This window comes from Sabethes cyaneus, chromosome 3 (genome assembly GCF_943734655.1).
Source record: "Sabethes cyaneus chromosome 3, idSabCyanKW18_F2, whole genome shotgun sequence".
Lineage (NCBI taxonomy): Eukaryota > Metazoa > Arthropoda > Insecta > Diptera > Culicidae > Sabethes > Sabethes cyaneus.
The window spans coordinates 53,707,659-53,732,213 of NC_071355.1; the positions used below are offsets into that span (position 1 = coordinate 53,707,659).

The window sequence follows — 24,555 nt, forward strand, 5'->3', positions numbered from 1 at the left end:
CTGTATTCAAAGGGAGCGAGCTGATCCTTGACGAGTTTCAATTTGCTGCTACCTAACCAAACCACGAACCTCAGAATGCACACTTTGGCCCTCTGTTCGGTGTTGATGTGAAGCTACTATCGACAAAACAGCTCATCTTGAGACCCCCACCGCCGCGCCCTATACGGCAGGCGGCAATGGAACGGCATGCATTCTCCTACAGCAGCTCAGTAAAGCAGAAAGTTTTCTCCGACACTTGACTCAACGCTGTAAACAAGGCCCCGGTCTCGTCTCCAAGTGCGCCACAACAAGGAGAGAAAATAAAGCGTGCACGTGACTGTAGTCAGGATACGAAGGTGTCTGAATGAGCCTCTAGAATGATGGATTAATAAATACAATTCTGAACAACAAGGCATGTTGAATTAAATAAAAATAATACTTTTATAGAACTGGAAATTCATTTCCAAAGTTTATGAATACTTAATAAATTTGTTGAATGAAAATCCTCTAACAGCTTTTAAAGTTGACTGCAACATTGGGCATTTGTTTACATTAGTTATTTTATAAAACTCACTTTATAAAAATTCTGAACATGGCACTATAAATGGTTAGCTCGGGTTAGCGTCAGTGCCTCTTGATCAACTGGCAACTCCCATGTTACGAAAGAAAGCGGCCTGCAGTTGAACATCGCCTCTGCTTCAAAAATAACAGTATTCATGATTTCATCATCCAGTGTACGAGCTGCTCCAGCCCTACCCCTTTGACTGATCGTACGAGGTGCTCCCATACGCCACCCAAGTGGGGCACTACAGGTAGAATTATTCTCAAACTGGGCTCCGTATTCGTGAAGGTCCAGGGTTTGGGTTTAATTTCGTCGAAAGGTTTTATCCTTGAATTGCCGACTTGCAACGTGGAAACTTGTGACATTATCGGGTCTCTCGCAGTTCTCTCTTGTCTTGTTTACTTTTAAGCGATCTTCCATAGAAGTTTTTCGACTCGTTTCAGTATACAGTAATGTTCCTTTTTTGTCAACTCCCGATTTTGCCTATCTCCGATTTTGTCTAACCCCGATTTTATCAGCCTTTTATCCCGGTTCTGTCAGCCTAATAATTTTGTTTAACTTTTGTGCTGTTAAACATGATTTATGTAACTTTTTAGTCTGCTTGAAACTATTCTGATTCCCTGGAGAGAGTTTTTGAATAAAATGATGCCGTCTTGTGAGTAATTCGGGATAAAAAATAGGGTATTTTTATACTAAAAGTTCTACAGTTCCTAAACAAACAATGATAGAGGTATATACTACATTCAGCAATGTTGTGTATTTTTACTATTTGTACAACTTTGTAAAACAGAAAGAAGTCATACAACATCTACAAAAATAGCTAAAATAGAAAAACTGATTTTAACGATTTTTCGTATATGAGAAATAGGCTTTTTCTATTTTTGCTGAAGAGATAGAAAGTTAATGTCTTCAGCAAAATTTCTTGTAATAATATGCTATAAAACTTTGCAGAGCACATCAATGTGTTATATTGAAACTGAAGAAAAATAAATTTTTTATTGCACTTTTAAGGGGATCAATCAAAATTTGAATTCCGCTGGACGATAGAACTTTTAATTTTAAGAAACTCTTCCAAAGGTTCCATAAACCTAAAACCAAGTTTTAGGTTTGAGGCTCAAACTCTGTAAATTACTACCTTATCTCTTCTACCTTCTCCATTCTCTATTGTCCCTTGTCCCTTCTTTCTTTTCGCTTTTCTCTTCCTTTTCCCTTCTCTCCTCTCACTTTTCACTTCTGTCTTCTCCCTTCTTACTTCTTATTTCTTGCTTCTTACTTCTTACTTCTTACTTCTTACTTCCTACTTCTTACTTCTTACTTCTTACTTCTTACTTCTTACTTCTTACTTCTTACTTCCTACTTCTTACTTCTTACTTCTTACTTCTTACTTCTTACTTCTTACTTCTTACTTCTTACTTCTTACTTCTTACTTCTTACTTCTTACTTCTTACTTCTTACTTCTTACTTCTTACTTCTTACTTCTTACTTCTTACTTCTTACTTCTTACTTCTTACTTCTTACTTCTTACTTCTTACTTCTTACTTCTTACTTCTTACTTCTTACTTCTTACTTCTTACCTCTTACTTCTTACTTCTTACTTCTTACTTCTTACTTCTTACTTCTTACTTTGTACTTCTTACTTCTTACTTCTTACTTCTTACTTCTTACTTCTTACTTCTTACTTCTTACTTCTTACTTCCAACTTCTTACTTCTTACTTCTTACTTCTTACTTCTTACTTCTTACTTCTTACTTCTTACTTCTTACTTCTTACTTCTTACTTCTTACTTCTTACTTCTTACTTCTTACTTCTTACTTCTTACTTCTTACTTCTTACTTCTTACTTCTTACTTCTTACTTCTTACTTCTTACTTCTTACTTCTTACTTCTTACTTCTTACTTCTTACTTCTTACTTCTTACTTCTTACTTCTTACTTCTTACTTCTTACTTCTTACTTCTTACTTCTTACTTCTTACTTCTTACTTCTTACTTCTTACTTCTTACTTCTTACTTCTTACTTCTTACTTCTTACTTCTTACTTCTTACTTCTTACTTCTTACTTCTTACTTCTTACTTCTTACTTCTTACTTCTTACTTCTTACTTCTTACTTCTTACTTCTTACTTCTTACTTCTTACTTCTTACTTCTTACTTCTTACTTCTTACTTCTTACTTCTTACTTCTTACTTCTTACTTCTTACTTCTTACTTCTTACTTCTTACTTCTTACTTCTTACTTCTTACTTCTTACTTCTTACTTCTTACTTCTTACTTCTTACTTCTTACTTCTTACTTCTTACTTCTTACTTCTTACTTCTTACTTCTTACTTCTTACTTCTTACTTCTTACTTCTTACTTCTTACTTCTTACTTCTTACTTCTTACTTCTTACTTCTTACTTCTTACTTCTTACTTCTTACTTCTTACTTCTTACTTCTTACTTCTTACTTCTTACTTCTTACTTCTTACTTCTTACTTCTTACTTCTTACTTCTTACTTCTTACTTCTTACTTCTTACTTCTTACTTCTTACTTCTTACTTCTTACTTCTTACTTCTTACTTCTTACTTCTTACTTCTTACTTCTTACTTCTTACTTCTTACTTCTTACTTCTTACTTCTTACTTCTTACTTCTTACTTCTTACTTCTTACTTCTTACTTCTTACTTCTTACTTCTTACTTCTTACTTCTTACTTCTTACTTCTTACTTCTTACTTCTTACTTCTTACTTCTTACTTCTTACTTCTTACTTCTTACTTCTTACTTCTTACTTCTTACTTCTTACTTCTTACTTCTTACTTCTTACTTCTTACTTCTTACTTTTTATTTCTTACTTATGCTTTTTAGTTCTTACTTTTCGCTTCTTACTTTTTATTTCTCGCCTTTCACTTTTCGCTTTTCGTTTCTCGCTTTTCACTTCTCACATATCATTTTTCACTTCTCACTTTTTACTTCTCGCTTCTCACTGTTCATTTCTCAGTGCTTACTTTTCACTTCTCACTTTCCACTTCTCGCTTTTCGCATCTCACTGTTAACTTCTCATTGCTCATTTTTCACTCCTCACTTCTCACTTCTCATTTCCCTTTTCTAATTTCTCACTTCTCATTTCTCATTCATCATCGTAGTTTTCACTGCTTATCTATGTTTTAATTATCGAAGAATAATTTTGTTCTATTAAGAAAAAAATTAAATTTATTTAAATTTTCGACCAAATTTTAGCTTGAAAGAAAATTTAACCGACATTTGTGACACTTCATTTTACAGTTTTTTAGTATTAAGAGTTCGTTAGTTGTGCTGGAAAGTTTAAATTGAGTTTCTCTTTACACGGACGAGCCCGGCTTTATTTCGTGTGACCACTATTATCGCAACTGCTATATAAGTATTGTTTATGAATGTATTTGAAGGAAATCAATACTTTTTTGGATCAAAGCAGTTTACATTTAAGATTTGACTCAAATTATTCAAGCTTCGTTCTTGATCTATCATTTTTCCCTCTTTTTTGTTAACTTTTTCGTCATCTTTCGACGTCTTTTCGTTCTGTTCTGCTTTTAACCGCTTATTCGTCGTCTATTTGGTGCCTTCTTTTATTGTCCATTCGTTATCTCATTTTTGTCTTTTCGGCGCCATTTTCGCCCTCTTTTGACATCTCTTTGTAACCTTTTCTTCATTTTAGTTGTCTTTTTATCATCTCTGTGTCAAATTTTTGTCATTCTTTCATGGCGTTTGTGACGTTTTATCACATTTTCGTCGTTTTTAGACCTTTGTTTTTGCCATCGACGACCTTTTTTATCTTTTTTGTTGCTTTTTAGGCGCCTTTTCGATGTCATTGTCGACTTTTTCTTATTTTTTGATATCATTCCTTCATCAACTTTTTTTTATCTGCTTCGCCATTTTAGTATTACTGTCTTTACGTCACTTTTTTGCCATTTTTTCGTCGTACTGTTTGTGTTAGTTAAGATCACACAAATGTTTTCGCCGTATTTCTATTGTTTCCCGACAACTTTTTATCGTGTTTTAACCACCTTTTGCTCAGTACAAGTTTACAATACAATCACTGACTTTACTTTTCGGACAGACTCCGTACATTTGGTTGCACTGGGAACACCTAAGTAATAATTTTATTTATTTTATTTTATTAATTTTAGAGGTTTTATTATGTTCCTCTAGAGATTTTGGTAACCAATTTCATAAAACCACTAATAAAACTATGAGCGTCACCAGAACTTCCTGGTACCGCTATAACACTACCTTCCCACCAAGAGGCACACTCTTTAGAAGGTTTTTATAATCTCTTCAAGAATCAGGTTATAAACTGACGTTATCTTGTCACACTCTGGCAGAAAGCAACAATAAAACCGATTATGCTTTTCGATACTTGACAGCTACCGCCATAATTTAACGAAGCTTTTCACTACAAAGCCATAAAACATAGAACTTGCTGCTGAAAAAAGAAATAAGTCCGCCAGCTTTATTAACTTGAAAATACATTTGTGAGCGGAAAAGTTAAAATTTAACTGTCAGATCATCTTGATCGATTTCGTGTATAGCGACTATAATGAAATATCCAATAGAATAAATAATAAATTTTCAGCAGCCTCCGTTGGTTTGCAGTATCTGCGAGTTAAATTTCATCGCGGATATTGATATGATAGGTGTATAATAACAACGCGCCATTGAAATTATGGAATTTTCGATTGGCTATTTTAACAAAATCAAATATTCAGTTTCTCAATCTAAATTTTAAGCAAAATTATTTTAGTTTAGACAGGAAAACTGCTTGATTATAGCTTTCTGTCAGCAAAAAACTGCCTTGATGAATTTTTGTTTACTAGATAAAACGAAATACTAGAATATGGCAATATGGCTTTGCATAAAATAATAATTTTGGTGTTGAACTCTAATATACTTCATAATAGTAGCAATAAATCTGATGGATCAGCATGTTACTGTTTTAATGACTCTATAAAACAGATTTATTGCGGTTTGACAAGCAACCGTAATAAGATCAATTTTGATTGGCACACCATATTGTATTGCTACGCCACCCGTATAGTAAATTTATAAGAGACATGGTGCTGCCGTGTGTTATCGTGTAATAAAGGCAACCACAATAAAATTGTTTTAATAACAGTTTTATAATGGTTTTATAGCTAGCTGTGTTTGTTTTGACTCGCATCCTCTTGGTATTGTGTGATACCATAATAAAACCAGAGACAATGATTAATACCGCAATAAAACCTTTATAAAATTCAAGTAAAACCAAGTGGCTTTACAATTGTTGCTTGGGCGTTTTGATGATATTCAATCCCGTTTCTTGAAATAGTCAACAGCTTCAAATGAAGCTTGCTTGAAAGGTTCTGTTCAACAAATGGAACCGGTCGCTTTCTGTACAAAGCGAAGATAAGAAAAAATTAGCCTCATTTATATGTTTCGACAATGTCGGGCTCTGTTCCTATGACTGGACAAGACGTGAAGGGAAACGAGCAGAAAATTAGATTAAGGGAGATCATTGAACCAGCCCTTACTAGGTGCGTAGTTTGTAGCTTTTTGCCATGCTAGGAGTTCCTCAGACTTTGTTCATATTAAACATTAATTATTTATACAAAAATTGTTTAGCTTGAGAAGAAGTGATCAAACAAAAATCTTCAGGTTAACGTTAGATATTTGTGCTTTGAATGAATAAATAACCTCTGCAACAAAAACTACCATTTAGCCACCCAATTCGATTAAATTTTAGTTAACGCTCTTGGACACGCCCCTGAAACCTGCCAAATTGAAACTGGCTGTTCACTCTGCAACTGCAGCAGAACAAACGGTGAATAAAATATCTTGTTCTTGGAAAGCAGCCTTAACTCTTCCACATCCTTAGCCTGCACTGCCGCCTTCCACCGCCTCAGGATATCTTTCTCCTTCCGCTATCCATTGCCTACACCCAGCCAGGACCAAAACAAAGTCCCCTCTGTTAGCTTTGCATTCGAACGATGAAACATCAAAATCCGCACGAGTGGTACTCAAACAAAAAGCTGCCCTCACCTCGGCCTCTCCTCCATCGCTCCATCGCATCATCGGCAGGCCCGCCCGGTTCGGGGAAAAATGATGATGCTTACCGTCCTCGGCCGGCTGTGGGTATTACGTGTTTGCTGCAATGCAGAAGACACCCACCCACCACAGTTTTCCATTTGCTGTCGGTGTGGTGCTGACGGTATAGACAATCGGACGGACGGAGGAATGCGAGAGATGACCTTTCCTTATCCATTCAATGTTTGCAAGATAGAGGAAAGTATGAACCTTAATTGAATCAAATCACCGTTCAGAATCGTAATTCGATTCCAGCTGTACGTTTTCATTCAACATCGATTGCGATATTGGGGAAAAAGGAGACACACTTTCATCTGCTTTTGCTTTACCGATCTGAAACGATTGACCACCTTAAGGAGAAAATAGATTTTAGTACTGTCTCATCGATGCTGGCCGGTACACCCACACACTCGCACCCAGCGGAGACCGGACCACAAAAAACCGGAATCTAAAATCAAAGAAATTCGCTTCCGCTGTTATCGGTTGATTCCAAATAAAGCCTTCGAGAGCTCGAAGGACAATGACAAAACCGGCAACCGGCCTAAGGTGATGATAAAGTAGCCCGCGATTCGGTTCCCAGCAATAGCGCACCGAACGAGGAATGGGATGTTTGTCTGCCAATCTATTTCCTCGTGATTCAATAATAAATTTTAATACTGCTTGCCTACGATTTATAGAGGAAAAACAACCGTTTGGTTCATCAGTTGGTCGTTTTGGTTACTCTTGCCGGCACTCTGGAGCGGCTGTGTTTGTTGAACATAACGAGATTTAAATAACTCGTTCCAAGCAAAGAGGCTTTGATCATTCGAGAAGATTTCGGTTTATGACGATGATAGACTGTCTGGTCATTATCAAATCGACCAGATGTTTTCTACTCATATTACGCAATGTTTCTAATTTATACTTGTACGTATGATGATTGGAAGCGATTAACATTAGCTAACGTTGAATTTATCTTCTCAAATTGTCTTGCTCAACACTTGTTCAACAACTAAATTGAAAGAACAATGACAAAATTTCTCAAAACAGCTTGTTATAAACCCTCTGCTGTTATTATCAGTTGGATGAAGCATGCTTATCTGAAATATTAATCGTTTACATAAACGCAGAAGCAGGACCTATCTTCATCCTCAACCCTTTCAAAATCCGTAACCCTATTCTAGACCGCACCCGGCATTCAACGAGAATAAACCTCAAAACTGATTTTTTATCATTCAACAGGCTGAATATTTAAGCTTCGTCATGTCGAAACAGGGTTTTCTAGTAATGTTCTCTGAACCGTACCAACATGTGAGTTTTATTTTTCACTTTTGAATAAACAGGAATAAAATGAAAAAAGAAAGAAAGAAAATCTCGTCGTTCGGCAAAATGTAAACACAAATGGGGAGCCATCGCTTCCTCATTCACAGATGTGTTGTGTGTGTGTTAGCTCCGTTGGCCCATATCAAAATCTGCAACCCCTCTCACAAATATACAAACACCACCCCTGCTCCCCTGCTTAAGTCCACTCCCACAGCCCCTCGACAGTTCCTTCGGTCGGCACAGAAGAAGCTATGCCATGTCAGCAAATAAAATAAAATTCCATGACACGATGAGGGACGAGCAAAACGTGCTCTCGGGAGGAACGGTTCTCGAACCACCAGCTGCAGCTCTCGGTCGTATCATATACCTACCTACCTACATAGTAGGCTGAGGAAAAATGGAAATAAAATTATACGGCTTTTTGTTAAATGTTTGTGGCTCTTTAAATGACGTCGTCTCACGGAAGCGAAACGATACCGGCTAGTCTGTCTAACGTGTCTCCGGCGTGGTGGCGGCGGGGTGGTTGAGGTGGCAGAAAATATTTGGTACTAATCAATGGGAGTGAGTAGCATTTCCAAGATTATCAAATTGAGCAAAATTTAAAAGCATTTCGGACGGGAAACGTCAGGTAGGATATGACAGAATATGTTTTCCAAATTTAATTTTGAAATAAAAATTTCAAATTGAATTATTATTCACTCATTTAAAACATACTGAACCGGATTTATAACTGCCAAGTTTACAAACGTACTTGCTAGTGGAAAATTATTACTAAAACTGTGCCTTTTCCGTTTCCTTCACTTGCAGCTACGATACGCGAGTCAAAAACAGCGAACTGCCGTCCCACTGGCGGGACGGTTCCATCCTGGAGGATCGTGCCAACTTTAAGCCACTGCGGGACAAAAGTCGAGCAGAGCTGGTCATCAGTCCGGTGCTGGTAAGTAGCTGCATTCAGATTATTTCAAGGTGCTAATTTGTTTGAATGGAGTAAGTTTGCTAGTACTGCAGTAGAGAGGTTTGATTTCAACATTTGACAATTTTGATGAAAATTCCCTTTTGCATATCCAGCTCCTTGGTTCCCAATTGTTTTACATTTCCATATCTGTAAAATATAATCATTTTTGCTGTGGTATAAATAAGATCCATTTGATTTTATGATCCTTTGATGATTTGATGTTCTACCAATTCTTCCTCTAATCAAGAAGTAGAGACCCTACTATTGTTACAATTGTTACAAAGTACTTGTGGCAACCGATATATGACTAATTCTGGTCATAAATAAGTTGCTGCAATTAGAAATGTTGAAATTGTGCTGCTTGTGGACACAAATAACGAAAAATACTATTAATGCAAATAGAATTGCTATAAGTAGGGGTTCAGATTTAGGTAAATGTGATGATTTGAAAGTTTACCTAATTTACCCTTATTTTACTTTTGTGGCAACAACGCGTATCCAATCAATTCGAATTTCAGCTGATCGTGTAACTTTCTCGGCAGCTAGATCATAGTATACGATTTATTATTATGTTAGCATATTTGAAATTTAATACAACTTGTTATGTGTCAGCCACATTTCGTCTTCTCACTTGAATATGAGTATGAAACACAGCATTTTTTTGCTCAAAAATTCTAAGCAATCGCCGATTAGCTTTCCACAGCATACATGCAGTATATCCGTAAAAAGCCGCCGGAAGAATACAAGCATAGGATAGAATGTGGCCCAAATCGGTGTGACCTGTCGCGAGTGCATCAAAAGCACTATGCACATTTGCTTAAAGACGCCTCTTCTACAGTTCTAGATCTCGATGATTTCGATGTCATTCCCAATTACAAATAACATGTGAGTCCCCTTGCTAGAGTCAAATAAACGACCCAAGGGTTGTTCTCATGCATGAATGGGTGCTGCCACTCATATCAGCTTAATCAGTTTCAACGTAAAACTATGTTCTCCTTTAGCATATCTTATTTATCTACCACATCTTCTTTCGTTTAACTAGATCGCTCGCCGCTTTGAAATCCACCCACATATGAAGATATGAATCAACAGGTTGTACTCTTCTTCTTCAGCGGCATAGAGCCGAGGTGGCTCGTGCTGTTTCAAGCACTCGTCTCCATTCAATTCGATCTTGGGCCACTCGTCGCCAATTTCCTAGTCGTCTCAGAAGTCGCAAATCACTTTCGACCTGGTCGAGCTATCGTGCACGTTGGGCCCCCCTATTCCGGGTGCCGGTGGGGTTGTGGAAGAAGACTATTTTCGTCGCACTGTCGTCCGGCATCCTTACGACGTGTCCGGCCCACCGTAGCCTGCTAAATTTCGCTACATGTACGATGGGAGTCTCCCCAAGCAGTGCGCGTAGCTCGTGATTCATACGCCTCTGCCACTCTCCGCTTTCAGTTTGTACTCCGCCAAATATCGTCCGCAGCACTTTCCGCTCGCACACGGCAAGGGCGCGTAAGTCCTCCGTGAGCAGCGTCACGGCTTCAAGTCCATAAAGAACTACCGGTCTAATAAGGGTTTTGTACATTGTTATCTTCGTGCGGCGGCGTATGCTCTGTGTTACCGTCTGTGGGAGACGCGCGTTTGTTTCCTTTGAGCATCTTCCTTTCATGTATTTGGTCTTCGACGCATTTATTTTTAGCCCAATTTTCCTAGACTCAGCTTTTAATATGGCGTAGATTGCCTCCGCCGTGGCAAAGTTCCTGGCTATGATAAGTCACCCTACCCTTGGTAACAATTGTGCCTCTCGTTTTGATGCCCGCTCGTCGGATCACCCCCTCAAGAGCGATGTTGAACAGCATGCAGGATAAACCGTCACCTTGTCTCAACCCTCGCCGCGTCTCGAAGGGACACGGGAGTGTTCCAGAGATGCATACGAAACACATCACTTGATCCAATGTAGCTCTGATTAGACGCGTCAGTTTGTCGGAAACCCGTGTTCGTGCATTATCTGCCATAGCTGGTCTCGATCGACTGTATCGTATGCTGCTTTGAAATCAATAAAGATGTGATGCGTGGGCACGTTGTACTCCCGACATTTCTGCAAGATCTGACAGATAGTAAAAATTTGGTTCGTAGTTGCGCGAGCCCCCATGAAACCCGCCTGATAATTCCCTACGAAACCTTGTGCTATCGGTGACAACCGGCGTAACAGGATCTGTGAGAGTACCTTGTAGGCGGTGTTTACCAGCGTAGTACCATGACAGTTGCAGCAGTCTAGCCGATCACCCTTTTTGTAGATGCGACAAACCAGTCCTTACATCCATTCCTCCGGTAGCTTTTTCTCCTCCCAAATCCTCGAAATAACCCACTGTAGAGCCTTTGCTAGCGTTTCTCCGCCATGTTTATAAAGCTTTGCCGGTAGGCGGTCCTTCCCAGTGGCTTTACTGGTCTTCATCAGCCCGATTTCTCGTTTGACTTCTTGAAGATCAGGTGCTAGGACATTACTATCTTCCATGGGCGCTCCTAGGTTAATTTCCGTTCCGCCTCCTTCTGCGACTTCGCCATTGAGGTGTTCATCGAAGAACTGCTTCCATCTGTCGACCACCTCGCGCTCGTTTGTGATTAGATTCCCTCCCTCGTCCCTACACATGTCAGGTTTCGGTATGTAGCCCTTCCGAGTTTGGTTCACCTTCTCATAAAACTTGCGCCTGTCATTAGCTCGGAATAGTTACTCTAATTCTTCACGATCTCTGTCCTCCTTTTAGCACTTTTTCCTCCTCAGGATCGTGGTCAACTGGTTCCTAGCCCGTCGGCATTTGGCCAGGTTCTCTCTAGTGGCAATACTTAGATAATTTTTCCAAGCAGTTTTTTCCCCTCCACTGCTTGCTGGCATTCCTCATCAAACCAATCATTTTGTGTACTCCGAGGCTCAATAGCTAGTATAGCGTACTCTGCCCCAACCGTCTTCGAGGTTTGAAGCACCTAACTCCGCGGAAGAAGGCAGTGCTTCATTCAGTATTTACCCGTAGTTCACGGCAGCTTTCGGGTTATCTAACTGCCTGATGTTCAGCCGAGGAGGGTGGCTTTGACATGTTTGGTATACGGTGGACAGCTTTGAGCGAAAATGTACTGCTACCAGGTAATGGTCTTAATCAATATCCGCACCCCGTCGGGAGTGTACGTTCATGATGTTAGAGAAAACCCGACCCTCTATGAGAACGTGGTCAATTTGGTTCATTGTACGTTGGTCAGGTGATCTCCAGGTGGCTTTGTGGATATCCTTGCGCGAGAAAAAGGCGCGTCGGATCACCAGGCCTCGGGAAGCTGCGAAGTTTATACATCGTTGGACGTTATCGTTCGTGTCGGTGTGCAGATTATGGGGTCCTACCACTGGTATATACATTTCTTCCCTACCGACCTGGGCGTTCATATCCCCGATGACGATCTTGATGTCCCGTGACGAGCAGCTGTCGTACGTTGCCTCCAGCCTCGCGTAGAATGATTCTTTCTCATCGTCCGGTCTACCTTCGTGCGGGCAGTGCACGTTAATGATGCTATATTTGAAGAAACGGCCCTTTATCCTCAATACACACATTCTCTCGTTGATCGCCTTCCAATCTATCACGCGATCCTGCATTCCACCCAACACTACAAAGCTTGTTCCCAGTTCGTTGGTAGTGCCACCGCTATGGTAAAACTGGGCCTTTCCACCACGGATCTTCTATACCTTCTCTCTTTTGCGACAGATTTCCTGCAGAGCTACGATGCCGAGTTTGCGGGGTTCCAGCTGTTCAATCAGCACCCACTCGCAACCTGCGAAATTTAGCGATCTGCAGTTCCAAGTAGTTCCGCTCCGAATTTGCTTGAATTTTGTAATTTTTTTTATAAATTTGGGTGTGTAGACGTAATGGGGCAACACTACCGAGTTTCGCGATGAGGCTGCCATCTTATAATGCCGAGACTCACTATACACCCTTCCCGGTTAGTATACGACCTTAGTTTCCACCGGGGTTGGTTACCCGACGCTCCGCTTGCTCGTATTCCGCCTGGTACCACGAGGAGGTCGGGATCGGAGTTGCTGGAAAAGAGGCTAACGACCACTATGGGGTCTATATTCTGCATTATCCAGCCATTTACCAGGCTCTTGTTTATCTGCCACATCTTATTTCATTTAACTAGGTCGTTCACCGCTTTGAAATCCACCCACATATGAACATGTGAATCTACAGGTTGTACTCCTACAATGTGACATATGCAGGTGTGGCAATGTTGGTTAAGTGGTGTTAGTGCAATGAAAAAATTTCATCATGGTGTGGGCGGAATCGTAAATCGACCAATCATGATGAAGCGTGACGTCAAACTACAAAAACAAACCCCATTGTCCGACGCGGTGTGTTTTTGTAGTTTGTCGTCGTTTTTTGATTTTTCGCTACTAATACCATCAAATGTCTACATCTGCCACACCTTTTTAAACCTCATTGGTACTCCTATAGTTTGTCTAAGACAGCGGTTTCCAAACTTTTTTTTTACCAGGAGTACTCCCCCCCTAATATTTCATAAAACCATGTATTCTCTGCATAAAAAGGTCAATCCATATGACTTTATGCAGTGCAAAATGGTGCACTTTTGTTGAAAATTGGTAGTAGGAATTCCTCCTCCAAAAACTCCAAACAAGTACTGTCGACGTCGTCGTCTGCGTAGAACCGGGGTGGTTCGTACTGTTTCAAGCAGTTGTCTCCATTCAATTCGATCTTCGGTCCCCAAGTAGTACACTTTATAGGTCCGTTTAGTTGAAGCAACCGCATTACCAATTAAATTAGTCATAATTCGGTTACCATAACTACTTTGTAACAACCGTGCTAGTAGGATCACTCATCACCAATTTCCCAGGTATCTCAGAAGTCACAATTTACTTTCCATCTGGTGGTTTAATTCAGCAAGTTAAGCCCCTCTATTTCTGGTGCCAGTAGGGTTGCCGAAGAGAACCATTTTCGTCGCGCAGTCGTTCGGCATCCTTATGCAGTGTCCGGTCCACTGTAGCCTACCGGACTCCGCCAGATGTACATTGCGAAGCAATAAGTTGTTGTTCATCTTTATCTGGTGGTCATCTACCACTCCTAGTTCATCGCAGTCAACAGTTGCCGGCCGTGGATGGAGCGTGTTTGTTTCTTTTGAGCCTCTTCCTTTCATGTGTTTGAATTACGACGCTTTTTATTTTAGCCCAATCCTCGTAGACTCCGCTCTTAGTGTGGCGTAGATTGTCTCCGCCGTCACAGTTCTTGACTATGTTATCAAAGTAAAGTCCAAAGCCTAGAAGTTGGTTAGTAAAGCCTTGGGCTTAAACGTCTTATTCTAGGACTTGACCCTTCTTTAACGACAGACTTCGCAGCCACTTCTATCTTGACTCTATCAAGCAGCACCGCCCAGCCAAGATTCGAACATACGACGACTGGCTTGTTAGATCAGTATCGTACCTCGAAGCTAATTAAGCAGTTAGCCTTGCTTGGTTAAAAGTTGCTAAAATTGGTTAGCCTTACTAATATTCGTGTGTCTCGTTATGAGGCCCGCTCTACGGTTCACCGCCTCAAGAGCATTGTTAAAAAGCATGCACGGTCAGAAGTAAAAGTATAAAGCATGGATAGTCACCTTGTCTCAAACCTCGCCGCATTACAAAAGAATTCGAGAGGGTCCCCGAGATGCGCACGAAACGCATGATTCGATCCAATGTAGCTCTAATCAGTCGCCTGAGTTTGGCCGGAAAACCGTGTTCGTGCATTATCTGCTATAAGTGGTTACGATCGGTTTTATCGTATGCTGCTTTAAAGTCAATAAAAATGTGATGCATCGACATGTCATACATGATCCGAACCTGAAGATATGAATGACTGAATTTTATGACGAACTTCTTAAAAGCCAGGTAGCAGTTATGTTCAGTATTTATATTTATTGTCTTCACTAGCTTTGCATTGGTGAAATTCTCTCTTCGCACTTCCACCTATGCTCACGAGTCTCTATCCTGTTTATATTTGACACTGATGGTAACGGCGAAGGAGTTCCAAATTGGAGATCCAAGTATGAAGTCACTAGTCACCGCAGCGCTTTAAGAAGTTCTGCAATTATTACAACAAATAAAACGACCTTTTTACTTTACTAAATAAAAATTTACCTCCACTAATGTATTCGTGGAACTTCCGAAGCCTCCGCATTCATGCATTCTACCGCAGCCTCTGAATACCAACTTTAAACATACTCAAATCAATTAACTTACTTCAACTGGAGCTTTACAGATAACAAATAAACATTGACGGGATTACTTCAAAAGGATGGGCGACAAATACAAAATACGTAGGAGACGTCTAAAAAGCCTTCCAATATACCGAAATCAAACAAGCAAATCCTGGGAGATTATTACTTTTCCATTCGTAATAAATTGTTCCGCACCCTGCCCGCTGCCTTGCGTACCGGCTCCTAGCCTAAAAGTGCAAATCGGATTCACCCCACCCTGCAATAACGAGAAAGGAGAGATAGAGCGAAAAAAAAAACATTGGAAAAAGGGCCCCGAGAGCCGAACGCAAATCGGAAAGAATCTTCCGGAAAATACTTTCACACAAATTAGATTCTTTATTTTCCATCCGTGTGAAAGCTTTCGCTCAAACATCCGCAGCAGCTTTGCCGAATCTACTTAATCAGCGGCACAGCGAACGCCGCGCCGTGACCAACTTTCCGGCAGGTTTTGTTTTCCCATTATTGAGGAGAGCAGAACGAGGGCTGAAATTTTCCGTTTTACACTAGGTGTTTACCGTTTGCTGGGTGGGGATGGAAATGATCTAAAATGGGGCTCGGGAATTGCAAAAAAACAAAAACAAAAAAAGGCTGGTCAGTCAGCCGCGCGGTTTGGTGAATCGCCATCATAATGATTTGGGTTGCCACCAGCATCAGCAGGATGGATGGTGGGCGGTCGTAAATCGAATGTAAAACTAATTTATTGCTCGATTTGAATTATGTTTGGTCAGATATTGTTGGTGCTCATGTTTGTTGGCAGGTTAATTGTTGGTACAATTTATATTTTTTGAGGTTGGACGTTATTACATGCGTTACATGAATTATTAACTGAATGAAAAAATTTTATCACGTGATGAAGGGTGACAAAATGATGCCTACATCAGGCCGTATTTTCAATAGAATTTTTAATATCAGGATTAAAATGCATAAATCCTTAATTTTTATGCAATATACCACTTACAGTGGAAATGATCTGCTATTGGTTTGAAATATTTTTTGTGTAAAAGTCAGCAACGCTTTTTTATCCATAGTCAGTGTATTGAAATACAGCTAGCAAATAGTTCGCCACTGTATATTATACGACTTTTTTCTAATGACTTTATTTTACATTTTTTACTTTCAGAAAAAAGACGCCGGAGTGTTTCGTTGTAGAGTAGATTTTTTACTATCACCAACAAAAAATAGCAACGTTAATCTAGAAATAGTGGGTAAGTACCACCATCAGAAAGTCATCTTAATTTTTCAACTAATTTACTATTATTTTTGCTATCCACGATTGTAATCATACAAATCTTTTCCGTTACGTTCATTATTATCTTCATTCATTTCTTGACATCGAATCATTAAAACTAAAACGTCAATGCGAGAAAGTGCCGTATGGCTACTTAAAAAAGTGCATTTAAATATATGCCAGCCATAGTTCGACAACAAACAGTGCCATAGCAGTTATTTTTGGTTCATCACGCGAAGGCATTGTAATAATTGTATTAATTCCAAAACTTCGTTTTGAAAATGATATTTCTGGCACTACTTCACCTGTACAAATTTTATAAGCACGTTAACATAACTAGACGCGGGGCATCTTCAAAGCCAAGGAAATAAAGGCTAATTGAAAGTATTTTATTTTTAAGTTTATATCAATATTCTTCTGACCGATTTATTGTATTTATACCATGAAATAAGAAAACGATAAAAGGAAATTAAGAAAAAGTAAGAGAGAGAGAGAGAAAGAGATAGAGAGAGGGAGAGAGAGAGCGAGATGGAACCAAAACCGAAATAATAATAATAATAATAATAATAAGAAGAAGAAGAAGAAACCGATTTTGGATAAGGTGGAGCGTTTGGTGAGAAGAATGGTAGACTGGATAAAACTGGAAAATTTCGATATGAGGCCAAAAACAAGTTGACCGTTCAATGGTAAGTGGGACTCCAACGCACACTTTCTCGGTTGGTACTCAAGTGTTTTAGGAAATTAAACTATTATCACCCGCTTTTGTTAGATAGTCTCAAATGTGTGAGTGTATGGAATGATTTGACTGAAAGCGGAGGGACAAAATTAGATATAAGTCTGTCTAATATAAAGGTGGGGTAATAGTTTAATTGCGTAAAACACGCGCGAACCAACCGAGAAAGTGTGGGTTGGTCTAAAATCAGTAATCCCACCTTTATTTTTCTCCTCTAATCTCCACCAAATGGTCATATTTTCTTTCCTATTTCTTGTTGACATTTCCATGCTTCCATTGTTCAATTGGATTATTCCTATCCATGTTTAATACATTTTTTTCCACACAACATTCCACAGTCAATTTTCTCAACGGTAGAAACAAAGCTCAATCATATAAAAAATTATATCACCGAGGCAGGTATGTGGTGCGTTAGTAGAATGATAGAGGAGATTAAAAACAAATTAGACAAAAAGTTGATATTAAACTACCCAATATAAGGGTGTGGTAGTAGTTTAGTCAGTTCAACATTCGGAGGGCAATCGAAAAAGCATGGGTGCGAGTCTCACCTGCCATCGCACAGCCCAATATATTTTTGGCCTAAACTAGAATCTAGAATTTTTACGTCCATTCATTTTACGTGATTTTGTTTTACGTCCGAAATTTGAATTTCCGTCCTCTCGTTTTAGGTCCAAAAGTTGAATTACCGTCCTCTTTTTTTACGACCGCTTTCTTACGTTCCCCCAATAGTGGACTTTAAACAAAATTGGAGTGTAAATAAAAAATTTTTAGTTCACCCAATTATTCATTCTTCGCATTAGACACTACCTCCATTTACAAAAAGGAATCTTTTCCAGTTAAGGTTCAAACATACGGCGACTGGCATGCTGGCCCGGTGCAATTCTTCGAAGCTTGACCTCGAAAGCATAACATTGATATTGGGTTGGCATTTTCTAAGCGACACGCCATAGTAGATATGTTGAAAGAAAACTTGAAGAAAAAATAGGAAAGGTTATAGCTTGAGGTAGTAAAGAAGAAGAGAAATATACTTGAAAATAGATAAGAAAAGTAGCAATGTGAAACGGAATAGCAAAAGGAGACAGAACATTAAAAAATAAAAATTTGGTTTAAAGAACCGTATCACAGGAAACAGGAATGATCATAAGAAAACAGATAGTGAATGCTAATAATGATGCGAAATCGTTGCGAAATTAATAAAAACCAAGACGAGGAAAGAACACAACAAATTTCACTGAAAGCCAATTTTATAAATAGAATATGCAACAAAATGAGAAAGGGAAATTGAAAGGGTATAGTAAAACAGGTAAAGAAACTGGACAAAAGAAATAAAGAAATTGGGAACAAGACAGAGTGTAGTTAATCGTGGTAAATGGGGAAAGAGAAAGGAGCACCACACACCTGCCTTGGTAAATATATAACAAAAACGGGGAGGTCGAGCAAAAATGAAAAAAATGTGAGAACAATGGAAAATAATCAAGATAAATGACAGAAAAAAAATCAAAGAGAACTAATAAAATTAGAAGTTAGAAGAAGAAGGAGTAAGATGACGCGAAAAGCGAAATTAACGGCAAGCAAAATCATATAAGAACGAACGACAGAAACGATGAAGAGCAGGATTACAGAAAACTAGCTGATTGCCTGATCTTACTCGAGGCCCCTTTGTCTCTCAGTCACTTGTACATCTGTTTTTGAAGCAAAAGTTTTCATAATGCAAGAAACACGTTTTTTACGTTTTTGTAACTCGTCCTTGTTAATGGCCACCTTATTCTCCCTCTCAGAAATCCAGCCACTTGTACAACTGCCATCGTTTCAAATGCAAGAAAAACGTGCCCCTTCACCCATTTGAACCTTTCTCCCCACTTGGAAGAGATTGCCTCCATCTTTTATCAATCCTCCTGAGCTGTTTTTTTATGTCAAAAAATATGAGTGCTCAGTTTGATGAAGAACCATCCAACGGTTTCGGAGTTATGGTCTTCCCCCTGTTAAAGAGCTCTCTTTTAGAGACGCCCTTTTTAGGACCGCTCCTTTTGTCAACATTTGGTAAAGAACCGTCCAGGCGTTTCGAAGATATAGTCTTCCCCGTGTTAGAGACCGCTCCCTTTGTTCACCCCCTAGTGCTGATTTCCATATGTCAAGGAACATGTGTGCTAAGTTTGATGAAGAACGGTCAAGGCGTTCTGGAGTTATGGCGGAACATACAAACATACATAACGCTTCCTTTTATATATAGACTAGCTGACCCGACATACTTCGTATTGCCACAAATTAAACTGTGTTGTACAATCTTGAGTTTTGCAAGTTTCTGGGGAGTTCATGAGTGTTTTAATATACAAATTTTCCTCACAGTAAAGTAGAAAACAACTCCCTCCATTGCTTAGCCTGATAAAATAAAGCGGATAGCATTTAAATATTCGCCATCATTACAAACCATTTCGCCGAATACCATTTTGCGGAACACCAATTCTCGGTTAACCATTACGCGGAATATAGAGTTTCGCAGAATACCATTTCGCGAAAACCTTACGCGGGATGTACCATTTCACGGAAAATCTTTTCGTAGAAAGTACCATTTAGCAGGGGTGACCCAACTGAAGGAAAGTAATAGAGGTCAGTAGATCTAGGAAAATAAAAAACCTAGATAGAGGTGATCTCTACGGGGGGCTGTCTCCCCACAGCGGCCGGCGAATCTGACAGCAAGTCGCCGGCAACACTCGCGGCCTGTGGCCGTCTCGCGCTGAATTATCTAATGTTACTATTGATAGTTTTTGGTGGTCTTGTTATTGATTAATGTTTTATGAAAAAGTCTAAAATTTCTCGAGTTCGATTAGTTTTTGAGTTACGCAAAAATTTCTGTTTTATTTGTATGATAGTCCTTATCCCCCTACCACAGGGGTGACGGGTCTCAAACCATCAGCAAAAAAATTCCTGCCTCCACACCCCCCACATGCCCAATTTAGTTCCATTTGCTTGATTACTTTTCGAGTTATGAGGAAATTTGTATTTCATTTGTATGGGAGCCCCCCCTCCTAAAAAGATAAGGGGTCCTAATTCATCATAGAAAAAATTCATGCCTCCAAAAACACCCACATGCCAAATATGGTTCCATTTGATTAATTAATTTTCGAGTTATGAGGAAGTTTTGTATTTCATTTGTATGGGAGCCCCCCCTCCTAGAAAGGTAAGGGGTCTCAGTTCATCATAGAAAAAATTCATGCCTCCAAAAACACCCACATGCCACATATGGTTCCATTTGATTAATTAGTTTTCGAGTTATGAGGAAATTAGTATTTCATTTGTATAGGAGCCCCCCCCTCCTAAAGTGGGGAGGGGTCTCAATTCACCATAGAAAAAAATTCTTGTCTCCAAAGACACCCACATATAAAATTTTGTTCCATTTGCTTGATTAATTCTCGAGTTATGCAGAAATTTGTGTATTATTTGTATGGGAGCCCCCCCCCTCTTAGTGGGAGGAGGGGTCTCTAACCATCATAAGAACCTTCCCTGGCACCAAAAACGCCTACATGCAAATTTTCACTCCGATCGGTTCAATAGTTGTCGATTCTATAAGGAACATAAAGCAGACAGAAATCCATTTTTTTAGGCATAGATTTGTATGGGAGCCCCCCCCCCCCCCCTCTTAGTGGGGGGAGGGGACTTTTGCCATCGAGAGAACCTTCCATGGCCCCAAAAGCCCCTACATGTAAATTTTCACGCCGATCGGTTCAGTAGTTTTTGATTCTAAAAGGAACATAGGGACAGACAGACAGAAATCCTTTTTTATAGGTATGAATAGACGCGGGTGATGATGAAAGGATACACAAAAAAGAGAAGAAAACCATCGGTATCTAACGAAATCAGAATTTGGCGTAAAAACAAAAAAGAAGAATGACATATGATAAAGAGAAATAAGGCAGGTAAATGAGAGTGGATGAGTGGTAAAAGAGATGATAAGAATAAATGAAAAGGTAACCAACAAGAAATATAAATGGAGGGAATGAGCACAGGAAACTGCAAGCAAAATAAGCTTAAAAAATGGGAAAGGAAAGGAAGAACTGAAAAATAGAATTGAAAAACAATTGATATAAAATCAACAAATATAATGGGGACTGGGGACTAGAATAGAGTCTGAAGCAGAATGAAATAAAAATCAGAAACGTAATTAGAAGAAGAAGAATATATATGAAAAGGCCCAAAAGTCTGAAATGTAAACAAACCGAGTGAGAGTTAATTTTTCAACCCTAGTCTTGTAAGGTATAACCCCAAGCAACACAGCTTGTTATCGAATAGTATAATATTACATATATCAGAACTTCTCTATTACCTGAAAAGCGCAAAAAACTTAAGTCTAATGAAACAAGAATTGAAAGAAGTATGTATCAGGTTATTTCATATCAATTTAAAACGTTATTATAGCATAAGCTACAACTTGTTCTTCCAGTAGTTTAAATTTAGTAATGGTGACGTAATAAAAACTTCATGTTGACATGTTGACAAAACAAACATTATACATTAGATATGAGCTGTCAAATAAATTCATGTTATCCCAAAACATCTCAAAACCTTAATAATAACGACATATGTTTTCAAAGTACGTTTATAGTACGCTTAAGCGACTAATTTCCACGAATATTATTTTCTAACTTGTTTTGTGTGTTACTTGGGACTCTTACACGGTTGGCTTACATTTTAGACTTGGCCGCTTTTCAATTGTTGGTCTTTATATTAGAAAATATCAAAATGAATTTGTTTAAAAGAATTAAATAATTATTAAATTAAATGAAAACAAAATGGGAAAATAAATGACGAAAAAATGTGCAACAGATATAAGAACGAAAACCTTTAAGAAAAGGCACAAATAGATGGTAAATTGAATATGTAGATTGAACTAAAAGATAACATGCTGTGGAAAATAAAAATGGAATATGAGAGTTGAAAATAGAATGCGGATATTTTGGGAAATGTAAAGAGCAAAACATAACGTTGTTCTACAATGAAATGGCGAACCGAAATTGTCTAGAATCGTGCGAATTGAGAAAAGAAAATACAGAGCACGAGAGTAAAAAATTTTGAGCCTGAAAGGTAATGGAAAATCAAAAAACCCAGTCAAAAGTTTTATTAGCAAAGAATACTGCACAAAAATAATAATAATATTAACTTTCTATATTTTTTTGAAACGATGGTTCTACAATTGATGAAGGGACGGTAGGGGAAAGAAATGAAAAAAAAATTTTTTTTTTGATGAAGGAGGGGAAGAGCGGAAAGGAAGGGAGGGAGGGGTTTTGGTAGCTATGCTTGACAAGTAGTCATTTTGCCTCCTACCTTTTGTCCAATGCTGGAAGGTGCATGAGTCGAACCAAGCTGTAATCTGAAATTATAACCGGATTCGAACCCACAACACCCGCCAGGGCATGGTTCGCTGGTACTTGTACCTTTGAACCATAGAGGCACTGGACAAAAGGAGACTGCAAAATCCACTTCTCAAGAATAGCGACGCGTTTGGTTGGGTTATCGACACATATTGTGCCGCTTCCTGCATCAATTGCAAATTACCACCGAGCGAGAAGTTTTAACCTAACTACTATTTACTTTCAGGGTGCTACCAATACCCCCCCTCCCTTTCCGCTCTTCCCCTCCTTCATCAAAAAAAAATTTCATTTCTTTCCCCTACCGTCCCTTCATCAATTGTAGAACCATCGTTTCAAAAAAATATTAATATATGTATGACCGCATTTCAAGGACAAGACTAAAAAACTTGAAATTAGTCTATTAACTTTCTGGTTAATAAAATGCCGATTTTTGCGAAGGAAAAATATAAATTCCGCCAACATGTTTGCCACTTAATTCATAAATGCTTGCGATATTTTTCGCTGCTGATGTTTTCTCTCATGCTAGATACTCTTCTGCTCTCCGGTTCGTTACATGAAATGCTAGCAATGGAAGAAGGAAGCAAAATTCTCATAGCTGAATTTGGTTCACATTGCATAGCAACAGAGATATCGCGTATAATAGCGAGAGAAATACATATGTGAGTTTGGCGCCTATAATCATCGTTAAAATTTCGTGTGCATGAAATCTCAATGAGTTTTTTGCCGGTGTGAATTTGTCAACAATGAGTATTGCCTCGTAAAAACATGTAGTTTACTACAGTGAAGTATAGTTAAAATACAAATAAAACAAACAACTTGAAAGAGGAATGAAAAAAATTGATTGAGAAGTGGAATTTGAAAATAAAATAGACCATTGGATCACCATGGAATGCATCATCATCATCACCATCATCATCATCATCATGATCATCGTCATAATTATCATCATGATCATCATCATCATAATTATAATCATCATCATCATCATTATCATCATAATCAGCATCATCATCATTATGATTTATTTTGCCAAAAAGAAATTCATCGATTACCCGGAGTAAAAATAAAAGTGAACACCCGGTGAAAAGTAAATACTGAGGAAGAGAAATTAATGAAATGGAACAGAAAAATGGAAATAAAACTGGGGGATAACAAATTTGGGGTAGAAAATAAAATAAAAATAGGATTCTTTTAACTGTAATGAGAAGAGAAAGTAGGTAAAAAACTGGAAAAATAATATGAAAGACAGAAGATGTAACTCTGAAACAGTTTGCAACTGGAGAAAATAGTGGAATGAGACAGAATCTGATTCAATGCAAAGAAATAATTCATCTACCATTGGCCTTATTTTCTTCTCAAATTTGTTCCATCGTGAATGCCAATACTAATTGAAACAAAAAATTCTTTTCACAGTGCCTCCGGACGTACCGAAAATCCACGACTCCAACGGATTTGAGCTAACCGCCCTCGCTGGCCCGTATGAAGAAGGTGGCATCCTGGAACTTACCTGCATCGTGACGGGAGGTAAGTGTCTGGCAGCATGTAATTTCTTATGAAGAGCTGTGGCGCACCTAATTGTTATTTTCTAAAATCGGCTTCATAATACGATTTAACCGAATGTCACCAAGAATCCCTCAATCGACAAAACAACAGAACTTCGCAACAACAGAACTTGTCTGGAGCTCGGGGATAATGTCGCAGAATGTGCCGCAGGGAAAAACAACTTTTTTCTAGCTCCTCTGTCTGCAAACACATCGGTCAACTTTACTTCCTGCAAAATTCCCCAGAGTGGTGTGCTGAATGTGGAGGTATCTATGTGAGTGACTGTAATCCAGTCGGTGCCGGTTTGCTAGCTTGCTTGTTACCATTCGTCCGAGAGCCCGGTTTTGTTTTTCGTTTCGACGCAAAATGTTTTATTTTCGTTTGAAATTTGTTTTCATAAACTCCCCAAGGATGCGATAAGGCAAAATAAATAAATTGGAGCTGCCTGCCTACCTGCCTGGTGCGCCGTGGTGGTTCCTGATGTTGTTGCTTCCTTCCAGTGTAAACTCTCACATAGGGACTAGGTTGGCAGGAGTGCAATTTTGGT

The 24,555-nt window shown here is 38.8% G+C and overlaps 1 protein-coding gene across 1 annotated transcript in view; it reads left to right on the forward strand.

Moving 5' to 3' along the window:
- LOC128739588 (synaptogenesis protein syg-2) overlaps nt 1–24,555 on the forward strand; it is a 407,709-nt gene that overhangs the window by 21,245 nt on the left and 361,909 nt on the right. The window contains exons 3-5 of the mRNA XM_053835083.1: nt 8,722–8,851; nt 16,260–16,344; nt 23,880–23,990. Coding sequence (XP_053691058.1) covers nt 8,722–8,851; nt 16,260–16,344; nt 23,880–23,990 — 326 coding nt within the window. The remainder of the gene's footprint in view (nt 1–8,721; nt 8,852–16,259; nt 16,345–23,879; nt 23,991–24,555) is intronic.